Source organism: Stegostoma tigrinum, chromosome 27, assembly GCF_030684315.1.
Source record: "Stegostoma tigrinum isolate sSteTig4 chromosome 27, sSteTig4.hap1, whole genome shotgun sequence".
Lineage (NCBI taxonomy): Eukaryota > Metazoa > Chordata > Chondrichthyes > Orectolobiformes > Stegostomatidae > Stegostoma > Stegostoma tigrinum.
This window is the reverse complement of record NC_081380.1, coordinates 45,019,095-45,046,465: the sequence shown is the minus strand read 5'-3', so window position 1 is coordinate 45,046,465 and position 27,371 is coordinate 45,019,095. Positions and strand designations below refer to the sequence as shown.

At 39.4% G+C, this 27,371-nt stretch overlaps 1 protein-coding gene across 2 annotated transcripts in view; it reads left to right on the top strand.

Moving 5' to 3' along the window:
• bcas3 (BCAS3 microtubule associated cell migration factor) overlaps positions 1–27,371 on the top strand; it is a 1,086,700-nt gene that overhangs the window by 189,111 nt on the left and 870,218 nt on the right. For both annotated transcript variants that reach the window (XM_059655421.1, XM_059655420.1), the window contains exons 9-10: positions 7,795–7,871; positions 20,616–20,692. In XM_059655421.1, coding sequence (XP_059511404.1) covers positions 7,795–7,871; positions 20,616–20,692 — 154 coding nt within the window. The remainder of the gene's footprint in view (positions 1–7,794; positions 7,872–20,615; positions 20,693–27,371) is intronic.

Sequence of the window (27,371 nt, the reverse complement as noted above, 5' to 3'; positions counted from 1 at the left end):
ATCTGCAGTTTCCATTATCTCTGATGTTCTGGGGACCTGGGTTCTATTCTGGGTAAGAGTAATCACCACACAAATCTTCAAAAGGTGAAGCCTTCAGATAGAGAATCCCCTCCATTATGTTGTGTGGCACTATCACCGTGCTAAATGGGACAGACTTTGAATAGATTTAGCAACTCAAGCCTAGGCATCCATGAAGCTTGGGGTGGTTCGGGGGAGGCATTAACAACAGCAGAATTATATTCCAGTACAATCTGCAAACTCATGGACCTGGCATATCCCCTATTCACCTTTTACCATCAAGTTAAATGGCTCAATGGAGAGTGCAGGAGGGTATGCCAGGAGCAACACTAGGTATACCTAAAAATGAGGTGTCAACCTGGTGTGGCTACCGGGACTTCCTGCATGCCATACAATATAAGCACCTAATGATAAACAGAGGTAAGTGACCCACACCTAACAAATCAGAGCTATGCCCTGCTGTCCTACCACATCAAGTTTCCAGTGGTGGTGTACTATTAAACAACTTGCTGGAGGAGGCTGCTCCACAAATAACCCCACCCTCAGTGGTGGAAGAGCCCAGCATATCGATGCAAAATACAAAGCTGAAGCCTTTGCAGCTGTCTTTAGCCAGAAGTACCAAGTAGATGATCCATCTTGGATTTCTCCAGTGGTTCCCGGTATTACTGATACCAGTCTTCGGCCATGTGATGTCAAGGAACAGTTGGAGGTACTTAATACTGCAAAGCCTATGGTATCTGGCAATAGCACTGAAGACTTGTGCTCTGGAACTTACTGCTCCTTAACCAAACTTTTCCAATACACTTAGAACACTGACATCTATCCGACATGTGGTAAGTTATCCATGTATGTCCTGTGCCCAAAAAGCAAGAGAGATCCAACCCAGACAATTAGCGGCCCATCAGTCTACTCTCAAGCATCAGTAAAGTGGTGGAAGGTGTTATTTACAATGCTATCAAGCAGCACCTGCTCAGCAATCACCTGTTTAGTAGCACCCAGTTTGGGTTCCACTCAGCTCCTGAACTATTTACAGCATAGTTCAAGCATGGACAAAAGAGCTGAATTCCAGAGGTGAGGTGAGAGTGACAATCTTGACATCAAGGCCCCCATTTGACTGGGCTTGGCATCAAAGATCCGGGTATTTGGGGAAATCTCTCCACTGGTCGGTGTCTTGGGAAGATACTTATGGCTGTTGGAGGTCAGTCACCTCAGCTCCAGGACATCCCTGCAGGAGTTCCTTGGGATAGTGTCCGAGGTCCAACCATCTTCAGCTGCTTCATCTTCCCTTCATCATAAGATCAGAAGTGGGGCTGTTTGCCAATGATTGCACAGTGTTCAATATATGACTATGGGAATTCGTGACTCCTCAGATGCATCTATGTCCAGATGCAACAAGATCTGGATAATATCAAGTGGCAATTAACATTCGCACCACATAATTGCCAGGCACTAACCACCTCCAGTAAGAAGTGATCTAACCACAGCTTCTTGATGTTCAATACTGTTATCATCACTGAGTCCCCCACTATCAACATCCTGGAGGTTACATTGACCAGAAACTTAATTGGACTTGCCACATAAACAGTGGCTACAAGAGCAGATCAGAGGCTAGGAATGCTGCAGCAAGTAACTCATTTCCTGACTCCCCAAAGCCTGCCCATCATCTACAAGGCACAAGTCAGGAGTGTGATGGAATACTCCCCACCTGACTGCAGCTTCAATAACACTCAAGAAGCTTGACGTCATCCAGTGCAAAGCACTCCCCTTGATTGGCATCACATCCACAAACATTCATTCCATCCATTACCAATGCGTGGTAGCTCCAGTGTGTACTATCCACCAGATGCATTGCAGAAATTCACTAAATATTCTTAGACATCACCCTCCAAACCCACAACCACTTCCAGTATTGAACGTCAAGAGGCTGTGGTTAGATCACTTCTTATTGGAGGTGGTCACTGCCTGGCAATTATGTGGTGCAAATGATAATTGCCATTTGATATTATCCAGATCTTGTTGCACCTGGACATACATGTATCTGAGGAGTCATGAATGCAGAAATTCACTAAATATTCTTAGACATCACCCTCCAAACCCACAACCGCTTCCATCTAGAACGATATAGGCAACTCCTCTCCAAGCCACTCACCATTCTGACTTGGAAATATAGAATTAGAATTAGAATCCCTACAGTGTGGAAACAGGCCCTTCGGCCCAACAAGTCCACACCGAGCCTCAGAACATCCCACCCAAACCCATCCCCCTATAACCCACCTAACCTACACCTCCCTGAACACTATGGGCAATTTTGCGAGGTCACTCCACCTACCCTGCACATCTTTGGAAACCGGAGCACCCAGAGGAAACCCATGCAGACACGGGGAGAATGTGCAAACTCCACACAGACAGTTGTCCGAGGTTGGAATCTATCCTGGGTCCCTGTTGCTGTGAGACAGCAGTGCTAACCACTGTGCCACCTTACTGCCCAAGGTTTTTCCAGTGCCACTGCATTAAATTCCCTTCCTAATGGCATTCTGGGTCTACTTACTGTACATGGACCGCAAAGGTTCAAGAACGCTACCACTTCCTCAAGAGCAACTAAGGATGAGCAATGATTGCTGGCTTTCTTTCCGATGCTATGAAAGAATTTTTGAAAATGTCCAGTGCAACTATAAAGAAATTAATCAAATTTCTATTTTAACATGGAAAGGTAGAAAATTGAATAGGAGTAGGCCATTCCGCCCTTCAATCCTGCTTAACAATTTTATAAGATCAGAACTGATCATTGAACTCACAATCCTGTTCCTATTATCTCCCCATATCCTTTGATCCCTTTGCTTTAAGAACTAGATGCAAATCCTTCTTGAAAACATTCAATTTGTTGTCCTCCACTGCTTACTGTGACAGAGAATTCCACAGATTTACCATTCTCTGGATGAAAAATATTCTCCTTATCTCCGTTCTAAATTGCCTACCCTGTATTGTGATGGTTCTGTGCCCTTAAGAGTTCTGTTCTGTTTCTGTTGCGAAGAGGTGTTGCCACAGTGGTGCAGGCATGTCTACTCCAGAAGCAGTAGGTAAACAGCCTTGAACTCCCTTTGTGTTTTTTATATTTAGACAAAAGAAGCATGAGTGAGTGGAGTCAGGCTGATACAAACCTATGTTGTTTGATTTGCTCGCAGTTGAGGACTGGAGTTTACTGTTGAAGCTGATGGACACTGGTAGACAGGGTGGTTAAAAGGTGTTTAGCATGCTTGCCTTCATTGCTCAGATCAATGAGTATAAGAGTTGGGATGTCATGTTGAGGTTGTACAGGACATTGGTGAAGCCTCTTCTGGAGTACTGTGTGCAGTTCTGGTCGCCCTGTTATCGGAAGGATATTATTAAACTGGAGGGGCTTCAGAAAAGATTTATTAGGATATAGTTGGGAATGGAGGGTTTGAGTTATAAGGAGAGACTGGAAAGGCTGGGACATTTTTCACTGGAGTGTCGGAGGTTGAGAGATGATCTCGTAGAAGTTTATAAAATCTTGAGGGGTATAGATACGATGAATAGCAAGATTCTTTTCCCTAAGTTGGTGAGGTTCAAAACTAGGGGACATATTTTTAAGGTTTTAAGGTGAGATGGGAAAAATTTAAAAAGGACGTGAGAGGCAGCTCTTTTACAAAGGGAACGTTTAGTGTGTGGAATGAACTGCCAGCGGAGGTGGTAGATGCAGGTATAGTCACAATGTTTAAAAGACATTTGGATAAGTACGTCATTAGATTCATGTAGTCATGAGGTAATAGTATCATATAGTATAGAAACAGACCCTTTGGTCCATCTGGCGCATTCCCACCGTAGTCCCAAATTAAACTAGTCCCATCTACCTGTGCTTGGCCCATATCCCTCCAAACATTTCTTATTTATGCACTTATCCAAATGTCTTTTAAAAACTGTACCTGCATCCACCACTTCCTCTTCCACATATGAACCACAAAAAAGTTGCATCTCATATCTTTTCAAAATCTTTCTCCTCCCACTTTAAAATCCCCCACCCTCGGGAAAAGATAGCTGCCATTTACCTCATCTATACCCCTCATGATTTAATCAATCTCTGTAAGGTCACTTCTTGACCTCCTATACTCCAGTGAAAAAAATCCCAGCCTATCCAGCCTCTCCCTATAATTCAAACCCTCCATACCAGGCTACCTGGTTTCATGAACCCTCTCCAACGTAATAATATCCTTCCTATAGTAGGGTGACCAGAACTAGGCACAGTATTTCAGAATAGGCCTCATCAATATCCTGTACAACTTCAACAAGACGTCCAAGACTCAAAGGTTAGAGCAATGAAGACAAGCGTGCTGAGTGCCTTCTTAGCCACCCCATCTATATGTGATACAAATTTCAAAGAATTATGTTCCTGAACCCCTAGGTCTCTCTGTTCTGCAACATTACCCAAGGCCGTAGTTTTAATTGGAAAAGTCCTGCCCTTATTTACCAAAATGCAACATCTCACGTTTATTGAAATTGAACTCCATCTGCAACTCCTCAGCCCATTAACCTAGTTGATCAAGATCGCTTTGTAACTACACTGATCAAGCCAAAGTTTCTTGAATACATTTCAAGGGCCTGCAGCGAATATTGTACTGTTGCTGTACCAAGCTTTAAAGTTTTATTCGCTCATAGGATGTGTGAAACTCTGAGTACGGGTAGACTGGCATTTATTACGTATCTGTAATTGCCGTTGAGTGGCCATGGTGGTGGTGAACCTTGAACTGTTGTAATCCTTGTGACACATTAACAGTGTTTTTAGAAAAGTAATTCCAAGAAGTTCCTGGTCTCCCTGCTATAGGAAGGATGTTATGAAACTTGAAAGGGTTCAGAAAAGATTTACAAGTATGTTGCCAGAGTTGGAGGGTTTGAGTTATAGGGAGAGACTGAATAGGCTCGGGCTATTTTCCCTGGAGCAATGGAGGCTGAGTGATGACCTTTGAAAGGCTTATAAAATCATGAGGGGCATTGATAGGGTGAATAGTCAAGGTTGGATGAGGTAGTCCAAAGCTGAAGGGCATAAGTTTAATTTGAGAGGGGAAATACATAAAAGAGACCTAAGATGCAACGTTTTCATGCAAAGAGTATGAAATGAGCTGCCAGAGTAAGTGGCGGAGGCTCTACAATTACTGCATGTAAAAAGCATCTGGATGGGTATTTGGATAGGAAGGGTTTAGAGGGAAATGGGCAAAATACTGACAAATGGGACGAAATCTGTTTCAGAGATCTGGTTGGCATGGAGGAGCTGGACAGAAGGGTCAGTTTCCATGGTTTACAGTTTTGTGATTCTGTGAGCCAATGACAGAGAAAGAACAACACTCATGTGATGGCAATCACATATACATGTTGAATAGGAAGGGTTTGGAAGGATATGGGCAAAATGCAATAGTTGGGACTAATTAGGTTTGGGAACGTGGTCAATGTGGACTAGTTGGACTGAAGGCTCTGTTTCCATGCTGTATGACTCAATGACTCCCTTTGCTGCAGAAGAAAAGCTTGAGTTCTGTGTGCTACGAGTTTTGTTTTGGCATTCTTTCCTCCTGGACTGGGATGGAGATAACATGTTACGAAAATCTATTTTGCCAAATTTGCCTTTGCCAATGGTGTTTTTATGGGAAATTGTTGTATTGGAACAGTTGATAATTAGTAGTTAAATAATGTATTGTTTTATTAAGTATTTCAATAGAGTTAAAGTTATGTCAATTCTTTATTTTGTATTTTAACTGTTAGAAGAATAAAGTGTGTTTTGCCTAAAGCCCAGTGATGGGCCATTTGAATCACATTTGGAACACAGTTCCTTGCACTTGCATTTAAATGAAATAAAAAGTTCAAGCCTAGGCTATTTCCTTGATCTCCTTTGAGGGGTTTTGCTCTTGTCCATAACGGTATCCTTAACTTATGACACCTAGTTCTGGAATCCATGAATGTGGGAAACATGCTTCTTGCATTTATTCTGTCTAGTCCTGTTAGAATTTTATGGATTTCTATGAGACTCCTCCCAACCCATTCTTTTAAATACCAATGAAGATAGACTTAACTGATCCAATCTCTCTTCATGTGTAATTCCTGCTGTCCCATTTTGCTGTAGTTTTTCATCTTGCACATATGAGGACAGATGCAGGAGTGCTCGTTACCTTTGCTTGTCTGATTTTACTCGCCAACTAATCACCGTCTCCTCTATAGTGGAAATTGTTTGAAATTTAGAACATATTCATTTATGAATTAGAAGCAGAAATAGTCCATTTGGTCTCTTAGATCCTGTTACAGCATTTAATAAGACCATGATTGATTTAATTGTCACCTCAACTCCATTTTTCTACTACACCGATATCCTTTGACTCCCTTGTCAGTCAAGAATCTATCTCTGTTTTAAAATATTCAATGACCCTTGCTGAATAGTGAAGAGAGTTCCAAAGATTCTCTACCCTCTGTGAGAAAACCATTTCTTCCCCTCTACATCTTAAATGGATAATGCCTTTTTTTAAACTGTCTCCCTTCGTTCTGGAGAACATCTTCTTCCCAACCACCTTGTGAAATCTCATGAAGATGTATTACATTTCAGTAAGATTGTGTTTCAACTAAACTCCACAAATGCAGGTTGAATCTGTCTAAACTTTCCTCATAAGATAAAGCCCCCCTCCCAGTTGAATGAATCTTCAGTGAACTACCTTTGGCACATTTACAACTTTTCTTAAGACTAAAGTTGTATGCAATAAACAGGATGTAGACTCACCAGCACTCGGTGCAAATTAGCAAAGCATCTGTACCCCTGTATTCCAGTCCTGCTGAATGCGAGATGAAAGGTTTTATGATGTCTTTTCGGCAAAATTCAAATTCTGGAGTACCAATCCTCTTGTTATGTATTCTCTTCTTCACTACTTGTGACAGAGTGCTTCATCTCTAGCTCAATTAAGAATAGGAAATCTTTGTGTAAAGAATTGTAATATTAATTAGCATTCCTTCATGTTTGCAGAAAATAAGTTTATGCCATTGGACTTCTGCTAGACAATACATCACCTTACCCATGCTAACCAATATGCCTGCAAGACCAGTTTCCCTTTCTGGTTGTCATTTTCTTAATTTAGCTATTTTAAATATTGTTCCATCATGTCTTCATCATGTTTGTTTCCCTGTCAATTGTGGGGAGAAAACAGGTTGTGTTGCAATTCTGTAATACCCTTCATAATCTCAAAGTGTTTCCTAGCTGGTTAACTTTTTTTGAAATGCAATGACTATTGTTAAACACAGAAGGCAATTTTTTTACACACTAAAACTTACAGCAGTGTAGTAATGATCATTAATCTGTTCTTATTGCTGTTGTTAGATGGATAAATGTTGACCAGGACATTGGGGCAAACTCCCCTGCCATCCTTCAGATGCTGTCATGAAATTTTTCACATTTTCTGAAATGGGGAGACAGGCCTTTGGTTTAATATCTTGTTTGAAAGATTGTACCTATGATGATGTAACAATTCATCAATGGCAATCACTTTACTTCACTTTTTATAGGTATTTGTTTATAGCAGCTTAAAAGAAACTCAAACCTTATTTCTGGTTTTGAATGTAGATATGATTTGTGTGTGATGGTCAAGATTTTTCAAAATTGTATCTTACAGTGAATATAATCAGAATACAGAAGATGCTGTTACCCATATTTCATCTGAAATATTCAGTTGCAGGTACAGTGTGTGAAGATAGGATATGAAACATTTCCTGATTGTTCTTTATTTTCTTTCCCAGGGTTTTGGTAGTTGTGTTACAGGAAAAGATTGCCACCTTTGACAGCTGTACTTTCACCAAAAAATTCTTCGTCACAAGTATGTATTAATACTGTATAAACTGTAAAAGATTTTGTATGTGATCACAATATTCATAAATATTATTCTGTGGAGTTCTGTTCCTTTGGCATTTAATTGTTACTGACAGACTAATGTGCTTTGGATTATTATTAGCCATCAATGAGAAGAAATGTTCTATGGATTGCAGATGTGAACGCATTATGTCTTACAGATGGTTTTCAAAACCATACGTCAGTTATTCTGCGAGCTGGCTAGGACGGGATGGTGTGGAGAGATTACCTGCAGCAAGCATGGCCACCATCATTGTTGCAGTTTTTTTCTATTAGAGAAAGGCACTTCAGACAGATCATTTCCCCTACATAAGAAAATAAGAATTAGGAGTAGAAGTAGGCAATTCAGCCCCTTGAACCTTTAATATGATCGTGGCTGTTCTCATCTCGGCCTTACCTTCACTTTCCTACCCATTCCTCAAACCCTTTAAAACATTACTAATTAAAAGTCTGTCTGTCTCCCCATTAGATTTATTCAGTGTCCGGATGTCCATACTGAGGTAGTGAATTTGCTGATTCATGACACTTTGAGAGAAGTAATTTCTCCTTGTGTCTGTCACTCTTTAGCCGAAAATTATAAACTATCATTCTAAATTGACCTACAAGGTTACCCTAAAATTGCCCCAAAAGTCTGATCTACGTCTACTTTGTCAGTTCCGTTTAGCGTATCGTATATCTCAATTAGAATTCCTCTCACCCTTGTAAAGTCCAGTGATATAGGTCTAAACTGCTCAATTTCTTCTCTTAAGACAAGGCTTTTATCCCTGCAATTCATCTAGTGACCATTCTCTGAACTGCTCCATTGCAATTACATCCTTCCTCAAGTAAGGAGTGTAGTGATCATAACAAGGCCACCCAAGTAGACTTCACAGAGTATAAGTTCCCTGATTGGGGCTGTTATTCTGGTCCAATCAAGGAACCCTGGCTGACAAATATATACAAGAGTGTCTGAGGTTCTGTTCTGTCTGAGAGCTGGGTCTGAGGAAGCAGACCGGTTCAAGTACTAAGCACATGCAAATAAAGGGCAACTTAGAGATCAGATTCTGGCCTCTGTGGAATTATTTCAAGGGCATCAAAAGTGTGCACCCTACTCCAGATACAGTCTGACTGATGCCCTGGAAAACTGCAACAACACTTCCCTGATGACTGACTCTTTGTGCTAAATGCCAAAATTCTATTTGTCCTCCTTTTTACCTGCTATACCTGCATGTGAGCTTTCTGTGACTCATGCACAAGGGCACCAAGATCCCTCAGCGCGGAAGCATTTTGAAATTACTCTCCATTTAGATAATAAGTTGCCTTTTATTCTTCTGACCAAAATGGATAACCTCACGCTTATCCATGTTAACGTACATCTACTAGATTTTACTCCATTTACCTAATCTATCCATATCTATTTATAAATTTCTTATATCTTCATTGCAACTTCCTTTCCTACCTGTTTAGTGTTATCTGCAAATTTGTTTAACGTACATTCTATCCTTGCATCCAAGTATTTAGTACAAATTGTAATTAGTTGGGGCCTAAGGACCAAATCCTGCACCACCCCACTACTTACAGCTTGCCAACCAGAAAAATCATTTACCTCAACTTTCTGTTGGCTAGCTAATCCTCAGTTCAAACTAACCCTACGTGATGATACCTTGTGTACTAACCTTTATTGTGGCACATTCTCAAATGCTTTTTGGAAATCCAGATGTACCACATCTAAAGGATCCCCCCATTATCCACTTTTTTTATTACTTCTTTGAAAAACTCGATCAAACTATTCAAGCAAGATTTACCCTCATAAAATCATGCTGACTCTGATGGATTGCATTTGAAGTTTCAAATATCCCGTTAACACTTCCGTAATAATTTCTCAATGACAGACATTAAACTAATCGGTCTTTAGTTTCCTTCCTTCATCTTTGCTCCTTTGTAGAATCAGGATGTTACATTAACATTTTTTCAATCCACCGGAACATTCCCAGAATCCAGGTAGTTTTAGAATATTGTAATCAATGCATCCACGATCTCTGCTACCACTTAGAGTCAAAGACTCACAGAGATTACAACATGGAACTGACCCTTCAGTTCAACTCGCCCATGCCCGTCAGATATCCTAAATTAATCTAGTTCCAATTGCCAGTATTTGGCCCATATCCCTCTAAATCTTTACTGTTCATGTACCCATCTAGGTGCCTTTTAAATGTTGTAATTGTACCAGCCTCCACCACTTCACAGCTCACTACATACATGCACCACCCTCTGCATGAAAATGTTGTCCCTTAGGTCCCTTTTAAATCTTTTCCCTCTCGCTCTAAACCTATGACCTCTAGTTTTGGACTCCCCTACCCTGGGTTAAAGACCTTGTATAATCATCCTATCCGTGCCATTCATGATGTTGTAAACCTCTTTAACGTCAACACTTAGCCTCTGATGCTCCAGGGAAAGTAGTTCCAGCCTGTTCAGCCTCTGAAGCCCTCCAAGCCCAGCAACATCCCTGTAAATCTTCTCCGCACCCTTTCAAGTTTCACAACACCTTTCCAATAGTAGGGAGACCAAAATTGAACGCAGTCGTTCAGAAGTGGCCTAACCCCTGTAGTTGCAACATGACCTCACAACTCCAATAGTCAATGCACTGACGAATAAAAGCAAGCATAACAGATAACAAAGTGCGGAGCTGGATGAACAAAGCAGGCCAAGCAGCATCTAGGAGCACAAAAGCCAATGCCTCGAACTAGACTGATTAGCAAGGTTATATCGAAAGGAATCCAGGAAGATATAGCTATTTGGATACAAAATTGGCTTGTAGGTAGGAAACAGAAGGTGGTGATAGAGGGTTGCTTTTTGAACTGAAGACTGGTGACCAGTGGTGCACCGTAAGCATTGTTGCAGGGTCCACTGCTTTTTGTCATTTATGTAAATTATTTGGATGTAAGAAAAGGAGGAATGGTTAGTAAGTTTGCAGATGACACCAAAATTGGTGCACAGTGAAGAGTGTTATCTCAGAGTACCATGGGATCTTGATCAGATGGGCAATTGGGGCAAGGAATGGCAGATGCAGTTTAAATTGGATAAGTTAGATCAATGTTGCATTTTAGTAAGACAGATCAGGGCAGGACTTACACACATAATGGTAGGTGCTGAGGAGTGTTGCCAAACAAAGAAGCCTTGCACATGGAGTTGCAGGTAGACTGTGTCTTATGCCACATTAAATATCCCTAATCAGTCTTTGTTTTTTCAAATACATGTAAATCCTGTCTCTCAGAATCCTGTCCAACTTACTTAGCATTGACATCATGTTCACCAGTCTGCAGTTCCCTGACTTTTTCCTACCTCTTTTATTAAATAACAGCTCCACATTAGCCACCTTCCAGTCTTCCGGCACCTCAACCGTGGCTATTGATGATACAGATATCTCAGCAAGGGGCCCAACAATAATTTCCCATCTTTTCACAAACTCTGGGATACACCTTACCAAGTCCTGGGCATTTGTCCACCATCGTGCATTTTAAGATTCCCAGCTTCTGTAATATGGACACTTTTCAAGATATCACTGTTTATTTCTCCAAGTTCTCTAGCTTCCATATCCTTCTCCACTGTGATACTTATTTTGTATCTCGCTCATCTGTTGCGGTTCTACGTATAGACGGCCTTATTGATCTCTGAGGGGCACTAGTCTCTTCATAGTTACTCTTTTGTACTTAATGTTTTGTAGAATCTCTTTGGATTGTCCTTAATCATATTTGCCAAAGCTCTCTCATGTTCCCTTTTCTGCCCTCCTGATGCCTAACTGCCCTTATACTCCTCTCGGGATTACTCAATCCCAGCTGTCTATACCTGACATATGCTTCCTTCTTTTTCTTGACCAGAGCCTCAATTTCCCTTTATCCAGCATTCCAACACCTACCAGCCTTGCCCTTCACTCTATCAGGATCATAATGCCTCTGAACCTTTGTTATCACATTTTTGTAAGTCTCCCACTTTCCAACCATTCCTTTACCCTTGAATAGCCTGTCCCAATCAACTTTTGAACATTCTTGCCTAATACTGTCAAAATTGGCTTTACTCCAATTTAGAACTTTAACTTTTAGCTCAGGTCCAACCTTTTCTATAACTATTTCAAAACTAACACAGTTATGATCAGAGATAATGGGAACTGCAGATGCTGGAGAATCTGAGATAACAAAGTGTGAAGCTGGATGAACACAGCAGGCCCAGCAGTATCTTAGGAGCACAAAAGCTCCTAAGATGCTGCTTGGCTTGCTGTGTTCATCCATCTTCACAGTTATGATCAGTTTTCTCAAAGTGCTTCCCAACTGACTCCTCAGTCACTACCCTGCCTTATTTTTGAAGAAAAAGTCAAGGTTTGCTCCTTCTCTCTTAGGTACATCTACATATTGAATAAGAACATTTTCTTGTACACATTTAATAAATTCCTCTCCATCCAAGCCCTTAACACTATGGTCCCAATCTATGTTTGGAAAGTTAAAATCCTCTACCATTAGAACCCTATTATTCTTTCGGATATCTGAGATCTCCTTACAAATTTGCATTTGAATTTACTACTGACTATTTGGGGAACTATAGTACAATCCCAATACGGTGGTAATTCCTTTTTTATCTCTCATTTCCACCCAAATAACTTCACTGGATGTATTGCCAGGAGTAGCCTCTGTAAATACCGCTGTATTTTATCCCAAACCAAAAATGCCATTCCCTCTCCTCTCTTATACCACTTTCTACCCTTCCTTGAGCATTTATACTCTGGAACCTGAAGCTGCCAGTCTGCCCTTCTCTGAGCTATGTTTCTGTAATAACTATGATATCCCAATACCATGTTTCCAACCATGTCCTCAGTTCATCTACCGTACATGTCAGCCCTCTTGCATTGACGCAAATACAGTTTAATTTATCAGTCTTATTTTGTTATCTGTCTCATTCTTGCTTACCTTGACTATTTACTTGCTTTTCCTATCAACTGTACCGGCTTCAGAATTAACTGTTTTCGCACACCACTACCGTCAACACACCACTCAAGAAACAGATCATCAATTGTTTCAAATCCCCAACATGAGCCCAAAATTGTGGCTTAGAAAATTCTAAATTTGAATAGTGTTATCATTCCTGAATAATCAACATCAGAAGCCAAGGTTGTCAAACTTAGCACTGCACACAGTTGAAAACTGCTTGCTTTGGTGCTTTTTGGCAATATTTTCCAAAGTTGTTTACGGGCTTTGGTGGTTAATATTTGATGAAACCATATTAGGAAGGATTAGGCTACAGCGTCTGGCGCAGGTCACATATCATGTCCATCATGTTCAAAGTCAGTGGTGTTTTACTGACCTCAATGGCCATTCCTTTTCAGAAATTTGGTAAGCATTGCCTGGGATAGTTTTGTAACCTGCTTCCTTATGCATTTTAATGCTTTAAGGACTGAAAGAAAACATCTTTGAACTGAGAATAGATTTTCTAAAAGATTAATTAAGAGAATTAACATTAGCATTGGCTAATGGGCAGAATGATCATATATTCAATTAATTTTATCAAATAAATATGTGGACAATTAAGCCATCTGAAAAAGTGTTAAAATGCACTTCCCTTATGCACGTAAGTTCGTACCATTTGAATTTTACTGATGTTGTATGCTTTTGACACACTTTTCCTTGTACCTCTACCTGTGTCCCCAGAATTCTAACCACACATATTTAGATAAATTATCATTCTGACTACGCAATTGGATGCTGGGATCCCATAATTCCCTCAAACTAGTTCCCAGTTTTCGTCTATCTCTTCTCTGATTCACTGCAGTTTCCAATGTCTCTAATGAGTTTATGTAAATGAAATAGTTATATATCTTATTAAGTTTTAATACATTAAAATTGTTATATCACAGCTTGTTAAAATAGATTGCATTTTTCAGATTAAAATTTATTCATTGTCTCTCTTAATGTCTCAGGAAAGATTTTACTTGTGACCAAAAATCTGGGCTTGTTTTTGATGTTTTCTTCTGCAAATCATGATTCAATGAGATCAGTTATCATTGTTCTAGTTATGCTGCAGCTGTACACAACTCTGGTGTGGCCGCAGTTGGAGTATTGTGTACAGTTCTGGTCACCGCATTGTAAGAAAGATGTGGAAGCTTTGGAAAGGGTGCAGAGGAGATTTACTAGGATGTTGCCTGGTTTGGAGGGAAGGTCTTAAGAGGAAAGGCTGAGGGACTTGAGGCTGTTTTTGTTAGAGAGAAGAAGGTTGAGAGGTGACTTAACTGAGACATATAAAATAATCAGAGTGTTAGATAGGGTGGATAGGGAGAGCCTTTTTCCTAGGATGGTGACGGTTAGCACGAGGGGGCATAGCTTTAAATTGAGGGGTGAAAGATATAGGACAGATGTCAGAGTTAGTTTCTTTACTCAGAGTAAGGGAATGGAACGCTTTGCCTGCAACGGTAGTAGATTCGCCAACTTTAAGTACTTTTAAGTCGTCATTGGACAAGATAGTGTAGGTTAGATGGGCTCAGATCGGTATGACGTCGGCACAACATCGAGGGCTGAAGGGCCTGTTCTGTGCTGTAATGTTCTATGTTCTATGTTCTAGACTGCAGAGTTGAGGTGCCTCCTATTTAGTTCACTGTGTGAATAAAAATCTGAAACTGAATACAGATTGACTTCTGCAATTGGCTGTGAGAAGTAAAACAAAGTAGCAAATTGAGACAGATGTGTCAGATTGATTGGAATGAGCAGTTGCTGATAGTGCAGTTGGAAATGAAGAAAAGCTAAAGGCAACAGATATTCAATTTCTTCTCATAGGACAGCTAGCCTCCTGATGGTCAGAATAAATCTAGTATAATACTGCAGTACAACTTAAAGGTCAATTGTTATTTAGTCAGGAGGTTACTGGGGAGAATTTGAACCCATCACACATTCCCAATGAGAAAATAGATTTGATTGCCCATCAGCAGATCTCCCATTACACTTCACTTCAGATGTTGCTTAAGTTGCATTTCTACAGAACAGATTGAGCACTTTTTGTCAGCATTAACCAAAGTACATTATTTTGAAAGTAAATGCCTTCAGGATAGTGTTAACCTACATTTAAGTTTCAATTCTGTATCTGTCTTTGTATGGGCAGTTAAAATGGATGTGGTATCCTGTGAATAAACACAAAGGAGATGCGCTTACTTAAGTTCATTCTGAAACTTAACATCCTTCAGGCTTTCTTGACGAGTTCTTTCTAATAATAGCAACTGATGGGTACAGTTACCAATAAAAGAGAAGTAAATAAGTCCTATCCTTTAAGTCATATTGTGGGATTTCAGAATGCAAAAGTGTTTACTTAAAATTCTGTCTCTCCTTTTTTGGCACAGGTATTAACTTACTTGATTTGGACTAGTTTAATATATATACCTATGTTGTGTTAAACTTTTCTTCACTTCCTGCCGTACCATCAGTGTCTACTCATTCAACCTGATACTTCTGCCTCAACTTGCTGCCTTGTTTTACTTCTCATTGCCAGTTGTTGAAGGAGGAGGCCAGAAATGTTCCATGTTTTTTCAAGCAATCTTTACTCAGTTTTAGATTTATTCATACACTGCGATGTTACAGTTATATAGCCTCCAACTCTGCAAATCACCACTATTGTCACTTAGTGTCTTTTTGTGCTCTTTTAAAATTACATCATCAAATAGAGAAATTTAAGCGTGCAATGTCTGTTTATATTCTTTTGAGTAAATTAGTAAAAAAAAACAAATTCTTCTCCATATTATTCTGCTAGACCCTTGGAGTGAGGAGGATACTTATAATGGCCAGCTGTGGCTGTATCAAATAATTTAAAAGTTGACAATCAACCTGCATTCTGAGAATGAACAAATTAACTAAAAAACACCTCTTGAAGGGGAGCAGCTGTTTATATATGCACAAGTATGTACAAATGAGGCCCCCAACGTGTATGAGTTTAAGTAGAAAATTATACAGTGTTTACAAATATTTAAACTTTTACATGCCAAGCTCCTTTGCTCCAGTTTGGACTTCTCCCTCGTATTAAAATCCTGTTCCAAACATTTGTCCTCATCCTTTGCCTTGGCCCTTAGCCTAACCTTCTGATTTTCCTCCTCCTGTTATTGTTCTTGTTTTTCTGAGTGTAAGTGATGATGTTGTTGAATATGGATGAAGAAGCATTATGTGAAAGCTCAGTATTTGTGCCTGAGTATCCAATGGCACAAATTCAAGCACTCAAATACAAACCATCCAGATGTTTAAAGAAAAGCTGGATAAACACATTAGGTCAGATGTGAGAGGCTCAGTGCAGCATAAATGTTTGGATTGACCATTTGGATGGAATGGATTGTTACTGTGATGTAAATTTAATCCCAAATAGTATTCCAAGAACTATGACATATGACAAATTTTGTGATTGCACTCTCCTAACCTGTCTATATCCCTCCATAGACTCTCTGTGTCATTGTCACCACTTGCTTTCTTGCCTGTTTTTGTGTCATCTGTAAACATGATATTAGTGCATCCATTTTCCTCATCCCAGTCATTAATATGTATATTGATAATTGTGGCACCAGTATTGATCCTTATGTCACTCCACTAGTTACAGGTTGCCATTCCGGAAATGACTGATTATTTAAACTACCTGTCTTCTAAGTTAACCAATCCATTGTTATCCATGCTACTGTACTGCCACCAACACTATGGGCTCTTATCTTATGAAATATTCTTATGTGTAATACTTTATCAAATGTCTTTTGGAAATCCAAATATATTACATCTACTGATTCCTGTTTTCTAGCTGATTACCTCAGTTACAACCAGGTGTAGCAAGTTGGTTGTTAGCCTTACTCTCCCTGGATTTGCACAGAGTGATATTAAAATGTTCAATGACACTCAAAAATTTGTCTAGTTATTCTTAACCCCACTCTATGGAAAACAGGTCTCTGACACCAAATTTCTAACTTAAACAAAAATTAACAAATTATTATTAATACCGCATGGCAATCTAACTAATTTATGTGATTTAAACCCAATCTCCTTTGTTCATAACACCACTCAGACACAGATAGATAGACTGACAGACACAGTTCAGGGGTAAATTGGAAAGAAAAGTTGTATTGTAATTTGCCAGTTCACTTAAAAAATTTTAAATGATAGATGCAAAGCCTTTAATAATTCACAGGCATATAACTGTATATCTGATTTCAAAATCATCAGTGAATGTGCTTCTTGGATTCTTTTCTCAGAACGTTCAGCAATTTTTACTGGGTAGACAACTATTGAGGGTGAAACACTGCTGTCGTCCCAAACCTTCCAAAAGTCACCCTTCGCCTGCCAAAACCAGTTACAACCAGTTTTTTCATTTGTTTTAAATCAGTATTCAATATGGTTGGCTGGTTAGCCTAAGCCCCTCTGTGATTGACCAACTCAATGGCATGGCGATGTACAGTGACGAATTGCCTACAGTGTTCCTTAGATTAGTAATTATGTTACATCATATTTCAGGCTAGTCATTGACAGCAAGCATCTGTATTTGTTTTCTTCTGCTTTAAAGCACACAACTTTTTAGTTAACCTAATCTCAACTCTCAGTTCAAAAAAAGTGGAAAATCAAAGAAAAATAGTGAAGGCCTCTACACCCCCTCAAAGAATTCTAATAAATATGTCATACATGATTTCCTCTTCATAAAGTGATGCTGAACTCTGCTTGATTAGATTGTGTATTTATAAATGCACTGTAGTACTTCTTTTATAATATTATTCCAGAGACATGTTCCCAATGTTAAGTTAACTAGACTGTATTTACCTGTTATATGACCCCTCCCTTTTTGAATAAGAGTGTTGTTACATTGGCAGAGTTCCAATCATCTGGGACCTTTCCATAATTTAAGGCTGCTTGGAAGATTAGCAGTGTATCCACAATTTCTGTAGCAACTTCCTTTAGTACCCAAGAATGCAACTTATCAGGTCCAGAGAACTTATTGGGCATTAATTTCTCTCTTACTTTTTCACTAGTAGTCACTATTTTTATTTCCTATCCTATAATTTTGACTCTTAATTATTTAGTATTTATGGAATACTAGTAGCGTGTTCTACCGTGCAATCTGACACATAACATTAATTGAACTCCTCTGCCATAACCTGGCTCCACATTACTATTTCTCCATCCTCATTCCCAAAGGGACTATGTTCTTGTGGCCTTGTTTTTATATATTTAAATAGGCTTGTTCTATTTTTTTTATATTATCTGCAAGTTTACTCGTAGCATTTATTTTCTGTCTCTTTGTCATCTTTTTAGTCACTCTTTGTAGATTGTTAAAACTTTCCCAATTCTCTGGTTTACCAATAATCTTTGGCACATTTCATATTTTTTCTTTCAGTTTCGTACGGTCCTTTACGTCTTTGGTTAACGTGATTGGTTTATCTTCTTTCAATAATACTACTTTCTCACTGGGATGTTTGTTTGTTTCGAGCAATGAACCATTTTCTTAAATGTCTGCCATTATTCATCATTCATCTTTTCCACTTCTCCTTTTCCAGTCCACTTCAGCCAATTCTGTTCTCATCCCTCTGTATTTACTCTTATTTAAGTTTAGTACAATGGTTTTTAACCCAACTTTCCCTCTCTCAAACTGAGTGCTAATATGTAATGGTCACTATTTGATAGGCGACCTTTTACTCTGAGGCATTTATCAAACCTTTCTATCACACATTACTGGATCCAAAATGGGCTGATCCCAAGTTGGATCCACAATTTGTGGTTCTAGGAAGACCTCTCAAATACAATCCATAAATTCTTCTTTGTGGATATCTCTATCACTTTGATTTTCACAATCTACATGAAGATGAAAGTAAACCATAATTAATGACTGACTTTTTAACCACCATTATCCCTCAGGCCCTCATTATCTCCTGATTTATTCACTGTTCCAAATATAGCAACTGTTGAGGTACCTATAGACTACTCCCACGAATATCTTCTTCCCTTTGTTGTTTCTTGCCTCTACCCATTTAGATTCTGCATCATCTGAACTGAGATTGTCTTGCTATTGCTCTTATTCCTTCTCAAACAAACAAAGCTACTCCACCACTCTCTCCTTCATGCCTATCCTTTCAAAAATTTGTGGATACTTGAATGTTTAGTTCCTAGCTTTAATTTCCTTATAACCATTTCTCTGTAATAGCTATATGATCATACCCATGAACTTTTATTTGTGCCATTAATTCATTTGTTTTGAAACTGCATGTACATCTAAATGGTGGGCCCTTAATTTTTCCTTTTTACCTTTTCACTTCCTTTGACCCTATTTACTACTGTTGTTTTATGTTTGTACATTCTGACCCTTATCCCTCTCTGGGTGTGAGTGCCTAAATAGCTGCACTGCAATTCTGCCGTATCGCTTTGCTTTGTAAGCTGATATATCCTCTCTCCAAAGCCCTCCTCCTCTTCATTTAGTTTAAAACACTTTTACAGCCCTATTAAAACCTGTCTTTAGCAAAGAGCAGTATGTCAGCCGGGAATTGATAAACAAAATTGCAGCACCCTAACATTTAGTGAAAATTTGGAGAGAACAGGCCCCACAACAATGAATGATTGAATGAATTAATTGGAATACTTTGAGCCTGACTAAATGTGACCATGATTCAGTGGCACCAATGTAGAGTGCATCCATTCATCCATGAATGAGCGGCACGGTAGCTCAGTGGTTTGCACTGTTGCCTCACAGGGCTAGGAACCTGGGTTTGATTCCACTTTCTGGTGACTGCCTATGTGGAGTTTACACGTTCTTCCCAGGGCTTCCTCCAGATGCTCCAGTTTCCTCCCACAGCCGAAAGAATTTTCGGCTAGGTGGATTGGCATAGTGTTAAGGGATGTGTTGGGTAGGTGGGTTATGGGGAGATGGGTCTGGGTGGAATGCTCTGAGGATCAGTGTGAACTTGTTGGGCTGAAGGCCCTGTTTCCACACTTGTAGGGACTCAATGAAATCCAGTAGAATCTTGGATGGATTATGGTGTCTATTAATTATATAGATATATCCAGGAATGAAGGCCATTCAAAATATATCAATTTAATAGCATTGAATTGGAAAATTCAGTCTTGGAGATTAATTGTTAAATGAATGGTATAAAAGTTATTTCATTCATTTTCTCACTTTCTGCCACCACATTCCGTCATAACCATTTCCTTATAAGACACAACTTTCTCATACTTCTCATCACGAGTGTAAGAGAAGGTTCATGACTATGAAGTGTGCATTTCTTAGGAATGTAACAGTTTCAGTAACACTTGCCCTATCACACGTCTTTCCTCTTGTTTTAAAATAGTAGATCATCTAATACATTACAGGAGCAGCAAAAAGAATGTACTGACCTTGAGAATTAGAAAACTTCCAACTGACAAGCCACTATAAATTTTCAGTATCTATATAGCTTCTTCACTTTATGCAAAATGACAAAATAGATCCAATATGCAAGCAATCTATTACTAGCAAAAATGCCCTTACATGGTATGCTTTCATGCCCTGGGGTTGCTTAGTAACTTAGCTTCTAACCTCAATTGTTTGAAGTTGCTGAATGTACATTTCCACTCAGGATGCTTCTATATACAGCATCTTTGTGAAGCCCTTGCTGGCCAGGCTGGGAATGATGTGCCAACTCTTGGCTGTGGATAATGTGTTAATAACCTGAGAACAGAATACTAAATGCTTTTTATTTTTTTCCCTTTTTCAGGTTGTTTTCCATGTCCAGGTCCAAATCCCAACCCAATAGCATTGGGAAGCCGCTGGCTTGCCTATGCTGAAAACAAGGTAAAATGAACATTTTCCTGTTACACATTACAGAGCTGTGGCCTCCTGGTGTACCAATATGTTCAGTGAGTGTGATATGCCAGCAGAGGAAAATAAATATTTTGGCTACAAAAGCAGGTGAGAGGTTGGGTATTCAGAGACTAATGACTCATGAGTTCACTCCCTGAATTCCAAAGCTTTTGTCCCATCTATTAGCAACACCTCATGAGTGTGACGTGATACTCTCCACCAGCCTGGTTTGATGCAGTTGTAAGAACACTCAAGAAGCCCTGAACACCCAGGGCAAAGTAGCTGTCTTGATCAGCATCCGTCCTATCACTACAACAATCGCAACTTTCTCCTTCAATATAAGAAAGCTACAAAATCTTGCCAAAAGTTTTTTCAAAAGCACTTCTCCAATCTGCAGTCTTTACCTGGAGCATCTGGTGCGTGGGAACATCACAATCTGCAAGTTTCCCTCCAGTTTAACTATGATCTGCCCCTGGAAATTTATCCACTCCTTAATTGCTGTTGGGGTAAAATCCAAGAATTCCTACCCTGACAATAAAAAGCAAGCACTTTACTGTTGCAGTATTTCAGGATCCCTCTCAATAGCATCCAGGGATGGGCAATAAATGCTGGCCTTGCTAGCTGTGCCAACATCGTGTGAATGAATTTATACAAGGTACATGGTATACTAAAGAAAAGAGTGTAAAATTGAGAACAATTTAATTCATATTTTATGTATCCACTAGTTTGATGTGATGCATTTAGTATGTGAGTGAAGAAATTCAGTGTACTTTCTGCTTTTGTGTGTGAATTCACTTCTCATCTTCAGCCCATATTGTTGATTAGCAGCAAGGTGAAGAAGAGTGCCAAATTTTTCACTCTTCCCTTCTTAAAACATAACCTTTCCATGCAAATCCTCAGCTATGTGCCCTCATATGACACAGGGAAACACCTGGTGGATGCAGGCCAGTGGTTCGGACGAACTTGGAGATGTTTGCTCTCAATATCACAGGCAGGCAGGTCCATTTGAACATGCCCTGCATTGTTGAATAAAAATCCTACCTGTGGGTGAATAGTTGCAGTACTTTAAAAATGCCTTGGTGGATTTGAAGACTAAGAGAGTTAATGCTAACAAAAAAGTTCTGGTTTGAAATCCAAAGGCAGACTGATATCTCTGTACTGTATGTCATCTTTATGACAATGCTAACAAAGGAACTTGTGCTTTGCAATGCTTTGAACCCAATCAGAAAGTCAAGAGTTGGATCCTGACATTTGGGAAATCCAGTATCTTCGTAAGTTTTGTCCAGGCTTGTGCCCTATAGAGGATACACCTGTTTCACTGTGGAGTGCTGATATAACATGGAAAACGGCAATTTTGAGTGATAAGCCCTCGATGGCATAAAGAGCAAGTGCTGTTTGTGTTGCTAGGTGGGGCTATCATATTCTACTGGTCAGAACCACCGACCTCAGTATAGGCAGCCACTGACTTGTATGGTTAATCTGCTGTAATGGCTGTTTGGAACTGTCACGCAGAGGAAGAGTAGATGGAATAACTTACCCCGTTTCCTTTATCTCAAGGTTGTTTGTCACAAGATTTAAAATATTTTTTAACTTTTAGAGTGTTGTGACTTTAAAGAGTAAGATCATAGGACAAAGGACCAAAATTAGACTATTCAGTCCATCACATTTGCTCTGCAATTCAATCATGGCTGATATGTTTCTCAACTGCATTCGCCTGCCTTCTCCCTGTAACCCTTCGTCCCGTTACCAAGACCATATCTATCTCTGTCTGAAATATACTCAATGATTTGGCCTTTACAGCCTTTTACGATGATGAGTTCCACAGATTAATCACAAATGTGCTTAAATCATGCTTTCTAGTAAGTTTATATCAAAAGAAAGGATAAATTGTTTATTTACACCACACCTGAAACATAAATGCACTGAAACACCCACATTTTCAAACCCACAGATGTGTACTTAAGAAAAAAATGACACATGGACTTTGATTATTAACAGAAATATGAGAAACAAATCACACATTTTTGATGAGTCAAGATGTAAACTTATTTTCTTTATTCAATAACAGGATGAGGGTGTTGCTGGCTTAGCAGTGTTTATTGTCCATCCCTAATTACTTAGAGGGCAGTTCAGAGTCAACCACATTGCTGTGGGTCTTGAGCCACATGTAGGCCAGACCAGGTAAGGATGGCAGTTTCCTTCCCTAAAGGACATTAGTGAACCAGATGAATTTTCCCCAACAATCGACAATGGATTTTTTTTCTTTATTCACTCACAGATGAGGGTGTTGCTGCTAGGCAGCATTTATTGCCCAGAGGGCAATTAAGAGTCAACCACATTGTTTGTGGGTCTGGAGCCACATGTAGGCCAGACCAGGTAAGGATGGCAGATTTCAATTTCAGTAGATTTCCTTCCCTAAGGGACATTAGTGAACCAGATGGGTTTTTCCAACAATCGACAATGGATGGTCATCATTAGATCCTTAATTCCAGATATTTTATTGAATTCAGATTTCACTATCTATTGTGGTGGGATTCGAACCCGGGTTGCCAGAACATTTCCTGAGTCTCTGGATTAACAGTCCAACGATAATACCTCCCGCTGTTGCCTCCCCATATTGCAGGATTGATTGGTTCCCTGTGGGAGGAGGTAAATGGAGGTTAGAAGTTTCTTGTAGGTGGAAACAAATTAGTCACTTTATTCACTACCACAGTTGACTATCTGTTTAGGCAAGGTTTTATTCTTCTTGCTGCGAGATGGTCTTGTTTGTGATGTGTGGTACCCAGGCAGATGTACTTTGGCCTGTTCTTGGGATAATAGGTCATTATTGGGTATGTTTTGATCATGTGACCACAGAATCCTTACTTCTATAATCTATGTAGGTCAGTATGTAATGACCTAGTGGTATTATCATTGTACTATTAATCCAGAGATCCACATAATGTTCTGAAAACCTGTTCTGAAAAGATCAAATCTTGCCACGGCAGATAGTGGTATTTGTATTCAATAAAGTATTTGGAATTAAGAGTTTAATGATGATGGTGAATCCATTGTCGATTGTTGGAAAAACACATCTGGTTCACTAATGTTCTTTAGGGAAAGGAACTGCCATCTTACCTCATCTGGCCTATATGTGACTCCAGACCTACAGCAAAGTGATTGATTTTAAACTGCCTCTGGGAAATTAGAGATGGGCAATAAACATTGCCAAGCCAGTGACACCTTCATCCCATTAATGAATAAAGAGAAAAGAAATTCAAAGTTAAAAGCCATTACCATACGATGGGAAGTGAGGGGTGACCTCTCTCACGCCTACTTTCTGATGAAGTGGCTGCTCTACACCTCTGTTTGTTGGACTTTGATTTTGCAGACATCAAGTCTGTGGTGACCATTGTATTTGGTTTCATGTAAGTAGCTAAACAATAGGAACTATAAGAATAGTAAATTCCACAATTGTGTGAGCAACCTGAATGCCTCTTCAAGGAGGGTCTCCTCACATGGCCATTTACTTTTTAATGACTTTTTGGAGACATAGTTTAGTCCTGTCTATGCAGAAGTTGCAATATCTCACCTGACCTCCTGAACTCCATTCTGGTCAAAATAAATTATCCCTATTCCATGCTGTTAATTTAAAGCAATCACATGATTGCGTAATGTTTTACTTTAAGGAACTTGCTAATCTCAGTGATAGGGACCCCCATGAATGTTTCAGAGCATGTTCCTCCATCCAGTTAACTCAAAAAGGGGCAGTTACCCCCAGGAATATCTATGCTGTACCAAAAAGGCAAAAGGCCAGTTCTATGAGCAGCGTTATTTGGTATCAGTAGAATCCCTAACTCAATATATCTTTACTTGCAGGGGATGTCAATGCAAGAGTGGGTGCAGGCCATGAGGCATGGTTGACCTGACTCAGTTGACATAGCTTGACAAAGATAAATGAGAACAGACAGAGACTACTTGAGCTTTGCTGTTACCGTGAGTTTTGTGCAACTAAAGCCATCTTTCACAACAAACCATTTTATCAGGTGTCCTGGAGATTTCCGAGATCGGGGTATTGATGCCAGTTGGATCTGATCATCATCAGACTTGGCTGTCTGAACAGTATTCGCAACATATGCACCCACCACAGTTCTGACTGTAATGTAGATCACTACCTGGAGTACATTAGGTTGAGGTTGAAATCCTTGAAGTTTCTTCAAAGTGGAGTTGGTGTCTTTGTATCAATGTCAGTAATATTGCCGATTGATAAAAACCAGTAGTTCTGTGACTTGTTTGATCAGAACTTCTTTGACGTTTCTGCACAGCATGCATAGGTAAAATGGAACATGCTTCAAGATATCTACAAGACCACACACACAAAATATGGGTGAATTTAGAACTGAGTCATTATCTACAAACGAAGGGTTGCCCATTTGAAAAAGAAATTATTTATTTTTTTTCTTTCAGATGGTTGAGCCTTTGAAACTCTTCTTGAAAACATGGCAGAAGCAGAGTCTTTGCATTTTTTAAAGTAAAGATAGATTCTTGTTAGGTTGAAAGGTCATTAGGGCTAGGTGCGAATATGGTATTGAATACACGCCAAGATCAGTCATGATCTTATTGTTCTGAGGAAGGCTCACTGGACCGAGATGTTAACTCTGATTTTTTCTTCACAGGTGCCAGACCTGCTGAGCTTTTCCAGCAACTTTTGTTTTTGTTCATGATCTTATTGAACAGTGGAACAGGCTTAAGGTGCTGAATGGTCTATATGTGCTCCTGATTTGTATGTTCAGTGTTGATTACAATGTTTAATGGATTACAAATTTACAGATTCTGAAGGAATTATAGTAAGTGGTGAGGAACCATGTACTTGTCATAACTATATATTGCACAACCATGAATTTCAGACTGTCATAATTGACCATTTGTCTGATGAATGACAGATCATTTCCGATAGTCAAAAGTGGGCACTAAAGTCAATTATTTATCAGAAATGGCTAGTCAATGGAGAATTGTGACTATTATATATAGAGCAGAGAGGGAGACTGTAAAATACTGTCAGCGTTGAAGAGTTCCTTGAATGTACAGGATGACAAGAGCAAGAGGTTGATCATGAATTGGTCAGGATTGAAGCATGAATTACAGAAATGGAAAGGAAGAAAATGCCGTGTTAGCCTGGATAGAGGCTTTATGAGTGAAAATGCCTCTTGAAAGAGATTAAGAATTGTTGGAAAAAATGCTATTATAAGGATCAAACATTAACAGTGAAGAAAAGGATAGATTGCAAGATAGAGGGCATAGCTTAGTAAAGTCAAGGAATGTAGTATAGACCAGGAATCCCACCAAAACCAGAAACCTACGTGATCAGGAAGCCTTAGTGGCCATAAACAACTTAGAAAGAAAATTAATGAAAGCTGCCAAACAGCAAAAATTACAAAGTTGGAGTGGATTTGGATATGTACAGAGGTTCTAGGTGGGAGACAGTTAGCATTATCCCATAGATGGGTATGTAAAGAATGGTGTCTCCTGATGAAACTTTTAAGGGTAAAGTAACGCTTGTGGAATGAGTTTTGAAGAAACAATGTGAGTAAATTCAGCTTTGGTCGCAAGTTTTTTTTGGCATTGTTAGCAACAAATGCTTTGGAATGTTGAATAGTTAATGAAAAGCTGCACTTTTGCATGATCAGTCCAAAAAGGAAGTCTTTTTTCATCATCCACAAGAGGTACTGAATGCAGTTGGGAGACTCTGGAAGTTGTTTATGGTCTAAATGATGCCTTAAGAGCTTGGTATCTCTCCAGATCCATCTTATTAAAATTAGGCTGTCTTAAATTAAAACCCTGCCATCTTTTACTGACATAGCAAGGTGTAGAGCTGGATGAACACAGCAGGCCAAGCAGCATCAGAGGAGCAGGAAGGCTGACGTTTTGGGCCTAGACCCTTCTTCAGAAATGAAGAAGGGTCGAGGTCCAAAACGTCAGTCTTCCTGCTCCTCTGATGCTGCTTGGCCTGCTGTGTTCATTGAACTCTACACCTTGTTATCTCAGATTCTCCAGCCTCAGCAGTTCCTGTTATCTCTGAAACATGTTTTACTGACAGCATGTTTTACTGATGTGCGAGATTGATTTTTATGCTGTGGAAGCAGTGAATTTGTAACTGTCATTAATAGGCTTATAACAGAATTTAAAATCGGAAATCAGGCTTCTGGAACTTGTGAGCATGTTGATTGTAAATCAGACGGAATAAATTGAGTATCACTTTGCATCAGCAATTTTATTTGTAAAATGTTAACCCCATAACAGTGGGGTCAACCCTATTAAACCAGTGTAGGAATTGGTTGGGCAGCCAAATGTGACCCAGTTCAGTTTTGAAGTCTTAGAGGTGAGTATAACTATGAAGATTCCTAAGTTAGAACATATTATTTTGACAAAATAAATTGAAAAAATAAAAATGGATCTATTTTATTCATTCTTAGGATGTGGTATTGCTGGCTGGCCCAACAATTATTTCCAAGCCTTAGTTGTCCTTGAATATGTGGTGATGAGCTGTCTGCTTGAACCAGTGCAGTTAATTTGGTAGAGGTAGACCCACAGAGGTGTTAGGGATTGAGTTCCAGGATTTTGACCCTTTAATGCTGAAGGAAAGGTGATATATCTCCAAGCCAGGATGGTGAATGGCTTGGAGAGGAGCTTG